This window comes from Colobus angolensis, unplaced genomic scaffold (genome assembly GCF_000951035.1).
Source record: "Colobus angolensis palliatus isolate OR3802 unplaced genomic scaffold, Cang.pa_1.0 Scaffold231, whole genome shotgun sequence".
Lineage (NCBI taxonomy): Eukaryota > Metazoa > Chordata > Mammalia > Primates > Cercopithecidae > Colobus > Colobus angolensis.
The window spans coordinates 1,996,854-2,012,266 of NW_012115500.1; the positions used below are offsets into that span (position 1 = coordinate 1,996,854).

The 15,413-nt window shown below is 33.9% G+C and overlaps 1 protein-coding gene across 2 annotated transcripts in view; it reads right to left on the minus strand.

Annotated features, from left to right (window-relative positions):
- TRDN (triadin) overlaps positions 1-15,413 on the minus strand; it is a 420,523-nt gene that overhangs the window by 136,369 nt on the left and 268,741 nt on the right. For both annotated transcript variants that reach the window (XM_011944454.1, XM_011944455.1), the window contains exon 21: positions 6,687-6,734. In XM_011944454.1, the coding sequence (XP_011799844.1) occupies positions 6,687-6,734 (48 nt within the window). The remainder of the gene's footprint in view (positions 1-6,686; positions 6,735-15,413) is intronic.

Consider the following 15,413-nt stretch of genomic DNA (forward strand, 5'->3'; position numbering starts at 1 on the left):
AAAATCTCCACACTAACTGTATTGTAATCTTTGCGATGGATATGTACACAGAAAGAAAATTGAGATCCAAGACTCTCAAAAAGGGTTTGGTTGGAGTAAAATAAAAGCCAATGCCCTCTCAACAAACCAGAAACTGTTCTTTTTGTTGTGCTTACCAGAGTGACAGCGTGCCTCCCCTGTGGATAAAGAAGTCCAGGACCCCTCGAGTCCTTTCTCTTGAAAATGATATTATAAAAGGAGGACACAAGTTTGTGTTTTAAAATATAAACCATATTATATTTAATAGGTATTTATTGAGTGTCTATTTTCTACTGGGAGCTGGAAAAACAAGGAAGACTGTGCGGAGTTCGAACTGTGTTGTAATGCATCCACATAGACAGATTAAATACAGTGATAGAGGGCTCAGAACTCTGGGTGCACGGCAGAAAGGCTGGCAAACTCGACCTGAGAAAATGAAAGAAGACTTCACAGAAACACTGGCATTTGTGATGGATTCAAAAACTGATAAAATTTGCCATGAAAGAAGAATTAAAAAGGCATTTCAAACATAAAAAAAAAGCATACCATGGAGTGTGAAAGTTAATGTGATTCTTGAATGGAGAAAGTGGGGTAATGAGGCAGCGAGCCTTGGCTACAAAGTCACACTGAGGCTTGGTAGCAAAGGAACTTGTGGTACCCTCTAAGGAATTTAAATTTATATGCTTCCAGTGATAAGGATTTAAATATCCTAAAGCCAAACTTTTTTTCCTTCCATTGTATCAATTAATTTGCAAAAATTTTGCTAACCGAATATAATATGTGAAAAACGGACTGACAGTACAAAGTAATTATTGCCATGTTGTAAATAAATCAGAAACCACCAGTCATATAAAGTTGTTATCTGCCTTATCCTAACTCCAGAGACAGTATATTCTTTTGTTCCATTTTTTATAGTATTTCTGTGCATGTATCAAGGGCATCATTTCTACATCCTGTGTGCTATTGTTACTAATTCTCATGCTTACAATCTTAAAGCATTTTATGTTATCTAATTTGGCATCTGATAGCATGCCTTGTTGCTGAGACATTTTTGCAATTTAAGTGTAATGTAACATATCAGCAAAACTTTAAATATTATCAGTCCGTTTAGATTTAAATAATATTTTAAGATATTTTCATTTTATAATCTAAACTAGACTTTCCAGTTGATTGATCGTACTTGCAATCAGAAGACAGCTTGTTCTTCAGCATTGGGGGCAATGTGGAAATGTCTCGAGCATGGAAAACATGTCTTATAAGTGAGAATTGCCCAATATTAGAGATGGAAGGTCCTTTAGAGATGGCTTAATACAATAATATTTGCTTATTTAAAACAAGGCAATGCAAGCAAATAAGTGGCCCCATCACAGAACTAATTATTGATAGAGCTAAACTAAGCCTGAAGTATTATTTCCAGATAGCTCTGTGCCCTATCGTTCAAGCAGGTATTTTATAATCACCACTGGCTATCATCAATTACTTCTTCCTTGAAGACCAAAGTTGTAAGTACTAACTCCAAGTTAAGAATTTTTGACCATGGAATGTAATATAAACGCTTGAAATGAGGATGTAGATGTTTTGTCTGGGAAAGAATTTTTCGCTTTCTTTCTGTGTAAAAATCAAGTGAAGTAAAACTCAGATTTTCAGGTCATAATGATGAAAAACTTTTTTTTTTTTAAGACGAAGTTTCACTCTGTCGCCCAGGCTCCATGGAGCGCAGTGGCAAGATCTCAGCTCACTGCAAGCTCTGTCTCCTGGGTTCACACCATTCTCCCACCTCAGCCTCTCGAGTAGCTGGGACTTCAGGCGCCCGCCACCACGCCCAGCTAATTTTTTGTATTTTTAGTAGAGACGAACTTTCACCGTGTTAGCCAGGATGGTCTCAATCTCCCGACCTCGTGATCCGCCCAACTCGGCCTCCCAAAGTGCTGGGATTACAGGCATGAGCCACTGCGCCCGGCCGAAAAACTTTTTAACTACTATTTTGCCATTCCAAGATCTGAGTTAAATTTTGATTTTTAAAGCATTGCTTCACAACTAGCTTGTGCTATATCATCGGTCTATAAAAATTGGGGCAATAATAGTCACTAAGATGCAGGTAAATGTGTAGAATATTGATAAAACGTTCATTTTCATTACTAAAATTACTTGACCTGAAATGTGTGACTTAATTTACAATGAGAATACAGTAACAATGCGTTTTTACACCGGGCCGATGGTTTCAGATTATTTCTGCAATTTAATTGAGTATGAAACTTAAACTTCATTAATTTGTTCCAGGATCTGGAACAGCAATTGATGGTAAGGAACTTTATTTACGATAGTGTATACCAATCCATTTTTCTTTTCATAAATAGGCCTTTAGTGAAAAGCCAATCTGTGAATAAAAGAAAAAAAAATAAAAAGGAAACAAAATTTCTCAGGAAACAATCTTTGCTCTGCCACTCAACTTGGTAATGTAGCAGCTTGTAACATACTTTCTATTAAAAATTCTTAAGGGAAAAAGAGATATAACCCACTGCAGCTTCAGCATAATAGTAAGAGTGAAAGTAAATATTAATAGATAAAAAACGAAAACAGCAGCTCAATAATCTTCTTAAACTCAAAAACTGTTTTATTGCTGTATCGTATGGTGAACATTATAATGCATTTATAATTTATTTTATATAATCTTGTCTATAATGTCAAAGGGACACATAAAGTTGATCATTCCCTCACAAATATCGTTGACACACATTGCCCATTTTGGGGGCCTGAAATTCTCTTTAGTGTTGAATGGCTATCCTACCAATGTCTGAATCACATGAATCAAATGTTGCATGGCAGCAAGTAGACCTCTATAAGAAATTAATGTAACAATACAAACTTCCATTGAATATGTATTATTCTGCTGTGATAAGTAGGATTTAGATCTGTCTCTTATTAAAGGAATAGGGTGAGTGGGAGGAAAGAGTTAAGACAGGAGGGACTAGGCCGGGCGCAGTGGCTCACGCCTGTAATCCCAGCACTTTGGGAGGCCAAGGCGGGCGGATCATGAGGTCAGGAGATCGAGACCATCCTGGCTAACACGGTGAAAGCCGGTCTCTACTAAAAATACAAAAAATTAGCTGGGCAAGGTGGCAGGCACCTGTAGTCCCAGCTAACTTGGGAGGCTGAGGCAGGAGAATGGCGTGAACCAGGGAGGTGGAGCTTGCAATGAGCCAAGATCGTGCCACTGTACTCCAGCCGCCTGGGCAATAGAGTGAGACTCTGTCTAAAAAAAAAAGGAGGGACTAGAAAGTAATTTCCGATTAATGAGATAAAATAATTATAAGAATAAATTGTTTTCATAATATTAAGTAAAATAAGTGTAAGAAGAAGTAAAATGTATTATGTGAGTAAGTGAGACAGTGGAGTGGAGAACTGAATTGCTAATGGTTCCCTTGAAAATATATAAACTACATGAACAAGGAGAGTATGCTCATTTTCATGCATTGCCTTCATATAGACTATCTTCTCTCCAAAGCCCATGCCATACCCCTCATACCCATTCCCCAGCGCCTAGCCAGTTGTGGGCGCTCAATAAATATTAAACAACCGAAGCACAAAGTATTTTCAAAAAGTTTAGAATTCACAGGAATCTATAATATTGTTATTATAATTTAACATTTATTGAGGGTCAACAGCATGACTTAGTCAACATGTGCAAATAAGTTATTTTATAATACATATTAAGCAAATAATTAAATACAATTGTGTTAACTAAATCTTGTTTTACTTCATTGATTTTAAATGAAAAATTATTTCCCTCTTTTGTTATAACTTTGATACACCAAGAAATATGAACATTCATTATATTCAAATGGATAAAATTTTCTCAGGGAAATCATTACTCTTAGATATTATTAACATTCACTTGAAAGTATGGAATAAATCTACAATCAGTACACATCACAGATTTCAAAAGGACCAGTGCATACACAAAGAAGAGAAGAATCTGATAAGGTGGATGAGGACGGTGACAGATTTCAAAGCTTGCAATAGCACTTGGGTTTTGCCTGGTGTTGTGGCAATGTAAAACACTATTACAATTACATAGGGAACCATTGTTTACAGAATAGCATCAAAAGCAAAGAAAGAAACTCTTCAAGTGGACACAAATTAGCCTATTTATGAATTTTGAAACATTCCTTAATTTAAGGCAAAGTTGAATCTTTTATTATAGTGAACTCTGATACATTTATGATCAACAGGCGCCAACTTTACACTTAATAAAATGTTTACTAATTATGTTAAAATTTATTCTTGATGGTTAGTAGACAAATTTTATTTAATTTCCCAAAAATATTTTTTGTCCTGTTTCTACTTAATTGACTTTTGAAGTGACTTTTAATTGTTAAGAGAATTGAATACTACACTATTGTGTAGTAAAACTTTCAACTTAATTTTGAGATACTGGAATATCCATAAGTATTTAAGTCCAGAGATTCAATATGCACAATTATACTTAGATCACAAAGTGTACTTAAACTCCATTAAGAGTTACAAAAATCATATAATTTTTCTAAATAAAGTGCACATGTTCAAACAAATAAATAAAAATAAATCTTTAAAGAAGATTTAACTGTATTTCAATGAATTATAAACTAGTAATAGATTATTTATACTTCTGAAGATAACTAAAAACTATGTAACAAAGCAAAGTATACAAGTCTTAAACCATTATGCATAACTATTAGAATAATATGAGAAAATTTATAGAATGTCATTATTTATCACTTCTCATATTGCTTCATTAAAGGCACAAAATATCTATTTTTCATATCAGTTATTAGTAATAGATATACTATCATAAAAAATGCAAAATATCCAAATATATTATTTCCTATGATTGTTATGGTTGAAAATTATGAGGCCATTGTTATACAATATTTAAAATTGAAATGATTTACTAAGTCAATATAAAAATAGCCACTGAAAGAACCTCATCATTTTCACACAATGCAAGAGCCTAAGCTTTGATAAGATAAAAGATTTTAGTAGACAAAATTATAAAATCATCTGAGGGAGTAAGATCATATCTTTATGAACCATTTCCAGTCTCTTGTCCACTAGATGAGACATTATAGAATTAATGAAACTGACACCAATGTGATGATAAGAAGAAAGAAACAATCTGTTTTCAAATCAGTTGTTCGTTCGGTACTATTATCAGTGTGGGTGTTTCATATTCTAGTCAATTTTCTTTTGATATATTGTGGCTATGAAAACAACCTATGAATGTCATGAGTAATCAGCACGTTTATACTAGAGGGGGAAAGCTATAAACTCAATGAAATCAAAGTAGTTTGATAATTTATGTCATCTGTGTTGAAATTGATTTTATAAGAACAAATGCCTAAGTATGTGTTACATGCTTATCTAGAAGTTTATAAATTTTAATATCCTTTCACATATGTTTTCATGTTTGACCTGTACAACATCTTGTCAGATAGGCAGGTCAGGGATAATTATCTTTATTTTTTAAAGAATAAATTTAGACTCAGAAACGTATATAACTGAACACACTGAAATTAGGATGCAGTGTTCCCACTTCATATTTCAGAAACTAAAATTCCACTCTTCTTCAGAAAGAAACTGACAGAAACATCTACTGAATTGTAAAATTTCAGAGTCCCCAGAAGCCAAAATAAATTGGAAAACATTTTCCATGCAATTATAATGGGATTTTATTTTGAAAAGCCCAAGGAAATAAATTCTTAACCCATCTTTTTACTTAACTGAATTCTTAACTTTAGTTTATTTATTTGACATGTGAGGGACTGAAGGATTTTCTTGATATATTTATGTCAAAAGTTCTTAACTTCTGATATTAGGATTTCATAAATTTAATCGTATCTCAAATTTGAAGGAGAAATCATTTAGAGTTTGTTCTTGCCAAAATTATTGCAAGTTCTAATTTAATTTATTATAATAAATATAGTATTATATAAAAGCAAAGACATGAGGGAACAACAATTAAAACTATTAGCACACTTGAGCTCTAAGAGAAACCATACCACTTTAAATGTTTTAAGTTTAGTGTACTGTAGCATATGGTATAGCTACACAAATACAAAGAAAATGCATTAACTATTTTATATCATTATATTTTGTAACACTGAAATTTCAGAGCTCTTGGGAGAATGAATAGTTGAAATCATAATATGTCATATACCATAATATACTCAACTTACTTTTGCTGTTGTTTTCTTCGTTCTAACTTTTACATATTATTTTTTCAAGCAATAGAAATAGTTGTTGTATATATAGGACTGGGCCATCTTTATTTTTCAAATTATGATCAGTAAGGTGGTGTTAAAACCACAAATCAAATAGGAATATGTCTACCAGTTCCCCTGGATCATTGTCTTATTCCCAACAATCTTCAGCATGTCTCCTGATGTAATTAAGCAGTTTGTGGAGTTTTCCTGTTCGAAACTGATATTCAAAGTTTAGTTACACAAAAGAAAGACCAACCCAGATTGCTGTCTCACATTCTCCCTGGCACAGAAAAACATGCAAGGACAGTGATAAAGAGCAATAGACTTAAAGGTTATTGTCTTCCGCCTGTCTGAATCCAGTGCTTTCCTCCGCATGCTGTTGTCTTTCTAAAGAAGATAACGTCAACCTCCTTCATTTTTTTTTACCTTGCTCCACTGTCTTGGTTGTTTTCTCTTCCTTCTTTCCAGGTACAGCTGCAAAACAAAGATAAGGTTGAAAGCAGAGTTCCAGACAGAAATACTGCTTCTGTTCAAAAAAAAAAATTTGGAGTTCTTTCGATACGAAATTTTTCTTTTACACAAGTTATTTTGAAGCTTCTTAAACATTTCTCATTTCTTTAATAATGCAATTGAAACCAGATTTTATATCTAAAGAATTAGAAAAAAAAAAGTGACAACCCTTTGCATTCTTCTGCCTACATTTCTACAATTGTATCTAATTTATTCCTTTACACTCCACTTTGATAAACAAGCTCTACATAGAATCCCACTTGACAGGACTATGATTAATCTACTTACATTCCAGGTTATTGCTGGAGTCACTTAGTGTCTTGTAAATGTCAACTAGATGCTCCTTTAAATTCACACTTAACATGGTTTAATCAGCTGAAAGAATAGTGTAGTCATGCTTTAGATTCATTTAAATATTAAATGAAAACATCCCAAATCATCAGTAACCCAAAAAGGATTATCTGGGTGCCATAGCCTTTCTCTAAGATGTTTTGCTCTCAGTGAAGTATTCACTGTTTACCTATTTACAGTAGTTGACAGTCGAAGAGTAGAACAGTACAAATTATTCACTCAGAATTGGTGCACCCCATAGAAAGAACTAATTCAAGAAAATATTCAGAGTTCATTAGCAACCATTAGATGAAAGATTGATGAGGAACTGATTACTGCTATTGCACCCAAGTATCATCCCACATAGAACTGCAAGAGGAAAAAACACAGCTTTAAAATGAAGAAATGTGTCTGTAGCCAACCTAACCCATCGATGAAACTTAGAAACATTCATTCATATCAGGACATCCAGACATCTTGTGCTCCCGATGAGGTGCCATGTGGCATATACAGTATCATCTCTAAAGTATTATTTCCAAAGTATCCAACTGAAAATTTGCTAAGCCAGATTTAGCTTTCAGTTGAATCAAATACAGGATGTACAGAACATGTTAAACCATATTGTGAAGAAATAATCAGACCAATCCAAAATGTCTACAAGGTAACTGTCCTGATCTTTCAAAAAAGTCAATGTAATTAAGAAAGAAAGAAGGAAGGAGGGAGAGAGGGAGAGAGGGAGAAAAGGAGGTGAATTTCACCTTTAATTATATCTGTTAAAACAAAAAGATATCCAAAAAATTGAATATGCACTGGTTAGAAAAAATATCCTATATTTCCAGGAAAGTAACCTATTATTTTACCCAATTATGACCCCAAAATAAAGCAAACCATATGACTGTGAAGCAAGGAAGATGTTAAACTAAAAAACAAATAGATATGTATGAATCTCACAAATCACACCTGTAGAGAAATCTTATATAACACAAGGTATTATAGGGTAAATGCCAATGAATGCTATGTTCTTTATTTTCCTGTTTTCGTAAGATTATAGTCAGTATTAGGGTTAGGACGGTGGGAAGGATTAAGCAAGTTGGCCTTTAATGCTGAAATAAAGGCACAAGTCCCAAGATACTCCTGAGATGACTTTCCAGAACTGATTTATTACCAGAAAAGAACTATGCAGTTTAGCCTGGAATTATCAAATTCCCTTGAAGGGCAACCACAATTCTGGTTATTCTAATGGATTATGTGTCCTAGAAGAAGGAGCAATGAATGTTTTAGAGCGTACAGTCCAGTTTTACCACTGAATTGCTGCAAAAATGAGTGCACATTATTTTACCTTGAGCCTTACTCTGTATGTTAATAACACAGATAGTGCTACAAGGGCTGTTTTAAGGTCTATGTGAAAACAATTTAAGAAAATCAGCCCAGTGGCAGCCACATAACTCAGTAAATACAAGCTGTTATTATTTTATGTACTTCTGCCTAAAACACAATCATCTCACTTTTACAAGCTAACTCCTATTTATTCATCCAATCTTATTCTAGGGCTGTAATACGTTTTCTTTAAAAGGCAAATTAAATTCGAAAAATAAAGAAAATTTCCACAAAAATAACATTAACATTGTTCATAGATGAGTTAGACGTAGGTAAGGAGTAAAGCACAATGTGAAAATACGTATCTGAAGAAATAGCCTGGAATTCACCCCAGAGAAACAAAAAGATGGAAAATACACAAGAGGTTAACAGACCTAGAGAAGACATAATTCATCTTAACATACATCCAATTGAACTTATAAAATGAAAGATTAGAGAGTGTGAGGAAGAAGTGATATTTGAAGAGATAATGGCTAAAACTTCTCCAGAATTTCAGACACTAGCAATAAGATTCTGGAAGCACAAGAGATCCAAGTAGGGAAAGGATGTGCTAATTTCATTCATATCTTTCCCTTACACTGTAACAATAAAATAAAATAAAGTAAAATAAAATAAAATAAAATAAATAATTTTCTTTTAAATTGCACAAGTCCTAATATTGTCTCTTAAAAAAATATCAGTCTTTCTATGTAGTAGTATCATATGTTGGCTTTAATTTCAGTCTTTCCTGATACCTAATAATGCCACATGTTTCTCATATACTTATTGGCATTTAGAAAACCTCTTCTGTGGAGTGCCTCTTTAGATTATTGCCTAATTTCTTTATGTTTTTTAAATTGATTTGTATGCATTTGTAACATTCTAAATGAGTCTTTTTAAAGATATATATATATACACACACACACACACACACACACACACGTATATGTACACTGTAAATGTCTTTTTCCACTTACATTTTTTCTCTCTGGTTTACATTAACAGGAGTTTTAATGGTAATTAAATTCAATTTGTCAATCTTTCCTTTGTCACTAATGCTTTTTGTATTCTATTTAAAAGGATTTGCCTCCACTATGGTTATATTTTACATTTTCCACATTTTTTTCCTGGTAGAATTATAAATTTTAATCATTTAAATTTAGAAATCCAATCCACTGAATTATTATTTGTGTATGATATGAGATAAAAGTTCACTTTTTTCCTTACTGATACCACTCAGTCTTAATTACTTCTGTAGGTTTACGATAATTCTTAATATCTACTTCTACAAACCTTCCAGTTTGATCTTGTCCAGGATTGTCTTGGCTATTCTTAGACATTTGCTTTTTCATATGAAAATCGAGTCAGCTTATCAATTTAAATAAAACAATAGCAACCACAAGAAATCTGCTAGGATTTTGACTGGGATTATGATGAATCCATAGATCAATCTGAGAATTGATAACTTTACAAAATCAAGTCTTCTGATTGGTGAACATAAAATATCCCTCCATTGAGTTTTGTATTCCTTAATTTCACAAATGTGTTAAAATGTAAGAGATCTTCCAGAATGTTATATATAATTTGTTACATTTATTTCAAGGTATTTTATGGATTTGATGCTATCATATTAGAACAGCATTGTAGTCATCTTTCACTTTATTTTCCAAAGTTTTGCTCTTTATTTCTAAAGCAAAGTTATGTTTCATTTGACAGTTTATGCAGAAAACTTGCTAGTCACTCAGTTGTAGCAATTTTTCTCTATAGATTGCTTTGAATTTTTTAAGGGGATAATCATATCATTTGTGAATAATGTGTTTTACTTCTTACTTCTCTATTTGCATACTTATGACATCTTTTTCTCATCTTACTGCACTGGATGGATAACCCACTATGGTGTGTGATAGAAGTGGTGATCACAAACATCCTTATTTTGTTTTGATTAGCAGAGGGAAAATCTTTAATTTCTTCCATTAGGTATGATGCTTGCTAATGGTTTTTGCAGATGGTTTATCAGATTAAGTAAGTTTCTACTCTGGTGATGAATTATATCAAATGCATCTACTATGCTGAATATAGTTTCCTTTTATTGTGGCTAATTACATCAATTTGTGTGTATTTTAATTTTTTGAGCTTGCATTTCTGAGATTAAACCAACCTGACTGCATTTTATCTTTCATACGTACTAGCAGACTTAATCTGCTAATGTTTTGTTTAGACCTATGCCTCTAGGTTCACAAGAAATTTATATACATATATATATATAGTTGTTGCTCTAATTAAGTTTTGGTATTAAAGTAATTCTCACCCCATATAATGAGAGAATATTACCTCTTTTTCTATCCTCTGGAAAATTTGATGTAAGATTGGTGCTAATTTTTTCATAAATGTTTGAAATAAATCACCAGTGAAACCATCTGGCTAAAATTGAGGGAGGGGAACAGAATTACAATTATATATTTAAAATTTTAATTTTATTAAAATGTTTATTAGAAAATCTTTTTATTTGCTTATGATCTATAGAATCTGTAATGATGATCCCTTTTTATTTCCGATATTGATATTTTGTACCTTCTCTTTTTTTCTTAATATATTTTCATAAGCATTCACAATTTTTATTGTATTTTATTGATAATATTTTGACTTTTCCTGTTGTACTACTTGATTTCTAAATTAATAGCTTCTGCTCTTTCATTTATTTCTCTTCCTTCTACTTTCCTTGGGTTTAATTTTATGAATTAAAAAATATTGACTTCTTAGCTATCTGTTATTCATCCTTTTTTCTTTTCTGATGAATGTTTCTAAAAGCATATAAATTTTATCATACATTTGTTCATTAGATCTCCAAAATTCCACTTTTTTTCTTTGACTTATAGAATACTTAGAAACGTATTACTTACATTTACCATAGCACCTAGCATTGTTCCTAACATAATTAATTAATATATATTTGTTTTGTGATTAGATGTATCACTTGACAAAAGATATGTCTTGATAATAAATATTTTCAGTTGAGAGAGAAAAGAGATCAGTTTCAATGTTAGTGGTTTTCCTGGAAAAGGAGATTTTTAGTGTAGCCAATGATACATGAGGAAAAGCAAAGGAGTGGGAAAGGCTTAGATGTTCCTAGAGGAGTGTAGTTGGAGCAGAGGATTTCCAGAGAGGAGATAAGGGATAGTCTAAAAATAGAGAATAGGACCAAATGCAGAAACCTTTGAAAGCCAAATTAGAGCTACACTTTACAATGTACGCTATAAGAGGCTAGTAAGATGTGTGGTACCTGAGTCTATTCTATGAATGTTCTGTCTCAAATCAACATGGAAATAAAACGTTGACCATTTGTAACTGTAATAGAGCCACATAGGTAGGTATTCCTATTCATAATTCTTTTATTCAGAATAATCATTATAAGTATGTTTAGGAAATATGTGTTTTTAAGTTATTTTAATTGAATCCCCTGAAGAGTAAATGTCTCTCAGAAAACAACTGAAATGTGACTTACCTATAAAGACCAAATTTTCTTTCCAGTGATAGGTTCATAATTCCTGGCACACATATTAAATAGAGGAGGCTAGTCCTTTAAAGCACTATGTTTTTTGTTGCTCACAAAAGATCACTGGAAATGCTGATTATCTATACAGAGAAGATGACATTTCACATAAAATGTTTATCCTTTCATTTCTGGTTCTAATCTAAAATTCATCAATTCTAATTCTATGAAGAGCAAACATTAGAAATAAACAGCCCATCTAAGTAAGTGAATTTTTTAACTGCCTAGAGTCAAAAGAAGACCATCATCAATTTCTCTTTCTATACCACTAGATATCTGGAATATCCTTTAGTGCTGAGTGAAGAAATTCTCTTTTTTCTACATTTGTAGAAGCTTACTTAAAAAAGGTAGATTAGTATTTCACTACTTCAGAAATCAAAACTAATGAAAAGGAAACAAAGCAGCTAATACACTTGGAATGTAATGCCCAGATTAGGGCTATTCTTGAGCTAAATTGGGAGCTGGGACGTTGGTTTTATGTAGTTTCAGGCTTTTATTTCACTGTTCTTCCCTACAATTTTCCTTCAGCACACAATTCTCCAATACAGTTGACATCCCTCCTGTTTTTCCCCATATCACCCATGGAGGCTCTTATGTATGCCCTTTATTAGCAGTATTAGCAGGTACTTTTTTTTTTTTAATAGAGTTTTGCTCTTGTTGCCCAGGCTAGAGTGCAATGGCACAATCTTGGCTCACTGCAACCTCCGCTTCCTGGGTTCAAGCAATTCTCCTACCTCAGCCTCCCAAGTAGCTAGGATTACAGGTGCCCGCCACCATGCCTGGCTAATTTTTTGTATTTACTTATTTTATTATTATTATTATTATTATTATTATCATCATCATTATTTTGGTAGAGACAGGGTTTCACCATGTTCGTCAGGATGGTCTTGAACTCCTGACCTCAGGTGATCCACCTGCCTCGGCCTCCCAAAGCACTGGGATTACAGGCGTGAGCCACCGTGCCCAGCCTAGTAGGTAGTTTTAAAGGAGAAGTGAGACTTATCTGGAGGAGAAGTATGCTAGAATAGTGGTGAGGAAGTGAGAAGTGGTAAGAAAATATTGTGCAGTGGTTTGAAATGTCTCTCATATGACACATATTACTTCCGAGAGGTAGACCTACAGCTGTAGCATGATGAACTATTATTTCCAAAGATAAAATGTTACTTTTCCAAAGATATAAGACACTGCCAGAAATATAAGAACTGTTCAGGATCTATTCAGATTTTACAGATACTGCCTGGAGAGGTCATTGACTGAAACACTGGAATAAATCACTAATTATGAAAGAAAAAATATTGCATCAATTTGGTCTCCAGATACATATTATAGTGGAAAGAGGAAAGAGAGGTTTCTCATCAATTCTCAGGTGATGTTAACTACTTAATCTGTTCACAAGGCTGTCACTTCCTGCTCCAATCTTCCTACAGTCTTCTAATATACTTGGAATTATGAACATAGCATTATGGGATTGTTGTAGCATAGAAAACAAGGCATGTCAAAAGATGAAGTTGGAAAGGATATAGGAGCCAGTTCTTGAGGCACGCTATATGCCATTTTAACAAGCTTGGATTTTAGTTTATGGAAAACTGGGGAACAGAGTATTAAATTTTAAGTGGTTTATTCAGTTTTGTGGTTTTACTGAATTATTGTGGCTATTGGGATGTTCTACTACATGAATATTAGTGGAATAAAAATAAAAACATCAGGGCAGTATGAGGTTATTTCAGTTGTTCTGGTAGAAGACACTGAAGCCTTGAATTAGTATGGTAGTAATGGCTACAAATAAGAGAAAATATGCTCAAGAAACAGAAAGAGTAAGTCGGAAAGAGAAAATGAGGAGTTTAGATTAAGAAAGGTTGAATGTGAAGAGAACTTTTTTTTTTTTTTTTTGAGATGGAGTCTTGCTCTGTCGCCCACGCTGGAGTGCAGTGGTGTGATCTTGGTTCACTGCAAGCTCCACCTCCTGGGTTCACGCCATTCTCCTGCCTCAGCCTCCCAAGTAGCTGGGACTACAGGTGCCCACCACCACACCTGGCTAAATTTTTTGTATTTTTAGTAGAGACGAGGTTTCACCGTTATTAGCCAGGATGGTCTCGATCTCCTGACCTTGTGATCCGCCCGCCTCAGCCTCCCAAAGTGCTGGGATTATAGGCATGAGCCACTGTGCCTGGCCGTGAAGGGGAATTTTTTTTTTAATTGTTAGTTTTATTTTAAGTTCCGGGGTACAAGTGCAGGAAGTGCAGGTTTGTTACATATGTAAACATGTGCTATGGTAGTTTGCTGCACCTATCAACCTATCACCTAGGTATTAAGCCCAGCATGCATTAGCTATTGTGAAGGTGAATTTGAAGGTATTTATTGGGCAGTTGAACATACGAGCCTGAAATTCATAAAAAACTCTGAGACGGGGACACAGGATTGAAAATACTTCATGATATAGGGCAGTTTCAACTTTGAAAGCAGATATATCTCAAAAGAAAATGGTACAGAATGAGAAGTTCAGAGGATTAATAATGAATTATGAGGAACACCAACAATTACCAGGCAACAGATGAAAGAAAAAACACAAAGAAGCCAGAAATAAAGGCCAGCCATATGGAGAGAACCAGCAGACTATACTGTCACGGTAACCCAACAACAGAGAAGTTCGGAGAAGAGACAAAGTAATAAATGCAATGAGAAATCTAGTAACATGAGGATGGAAGGGTTCTGTTGGCTTAGCAATGATGATGTCATCAGCACTGGCTGGAGCTTCAGTGGCATGGCAGGGGCAGGAGCTTAGTCTTTGTGGAAGGCCAGAGGCAGCGCTAGGACTCCAGCATTCAGAAAACTGGCTAACATGGGAAGGAGATAAAATGGTAGAGAGACAGAGAGAGAGACAGAGAGAGAGAAAAAGATGTAAATCAAGGAAAAGAAATAATTTTGAATCAGGGAAAAAACATTTCCAAGATGAGGAACAATGCCAGTAACAATAAAAGAGGAGGATGCCAGAAAATGGGATGGATAACTGATTTGGAAGGAAAAACTGGAGAAACTGGTCTTGAAAAGAAGGAGAAACACTACCTCTGAGACTAAAAGAGAGATGAATATGTGCCACATTTTCTTTATCCAGTCTATCATTGATGGGCATTTGGTTTGGTTTCAAGTCATTGCTATTGTGAATATTGCCGCAATAAACATATGTGTGCATGTGTCTTTATAGTAGAATGGTTTATAATCCTTAAGGTATACATACCCAGAAATGGGATTGCTGGGTCAAATGGTATTTCTCGTTCTAGATCCTTGAGGAATTGCCACACTGTCTTCCACAATGGTTGAACACCATGGAATACTATGCAGCCATAAGAAAAAAGATGAGTTCATGTCCTTTGCAGAGACATGGATGAAGGTGGAAACCATCATTCTCA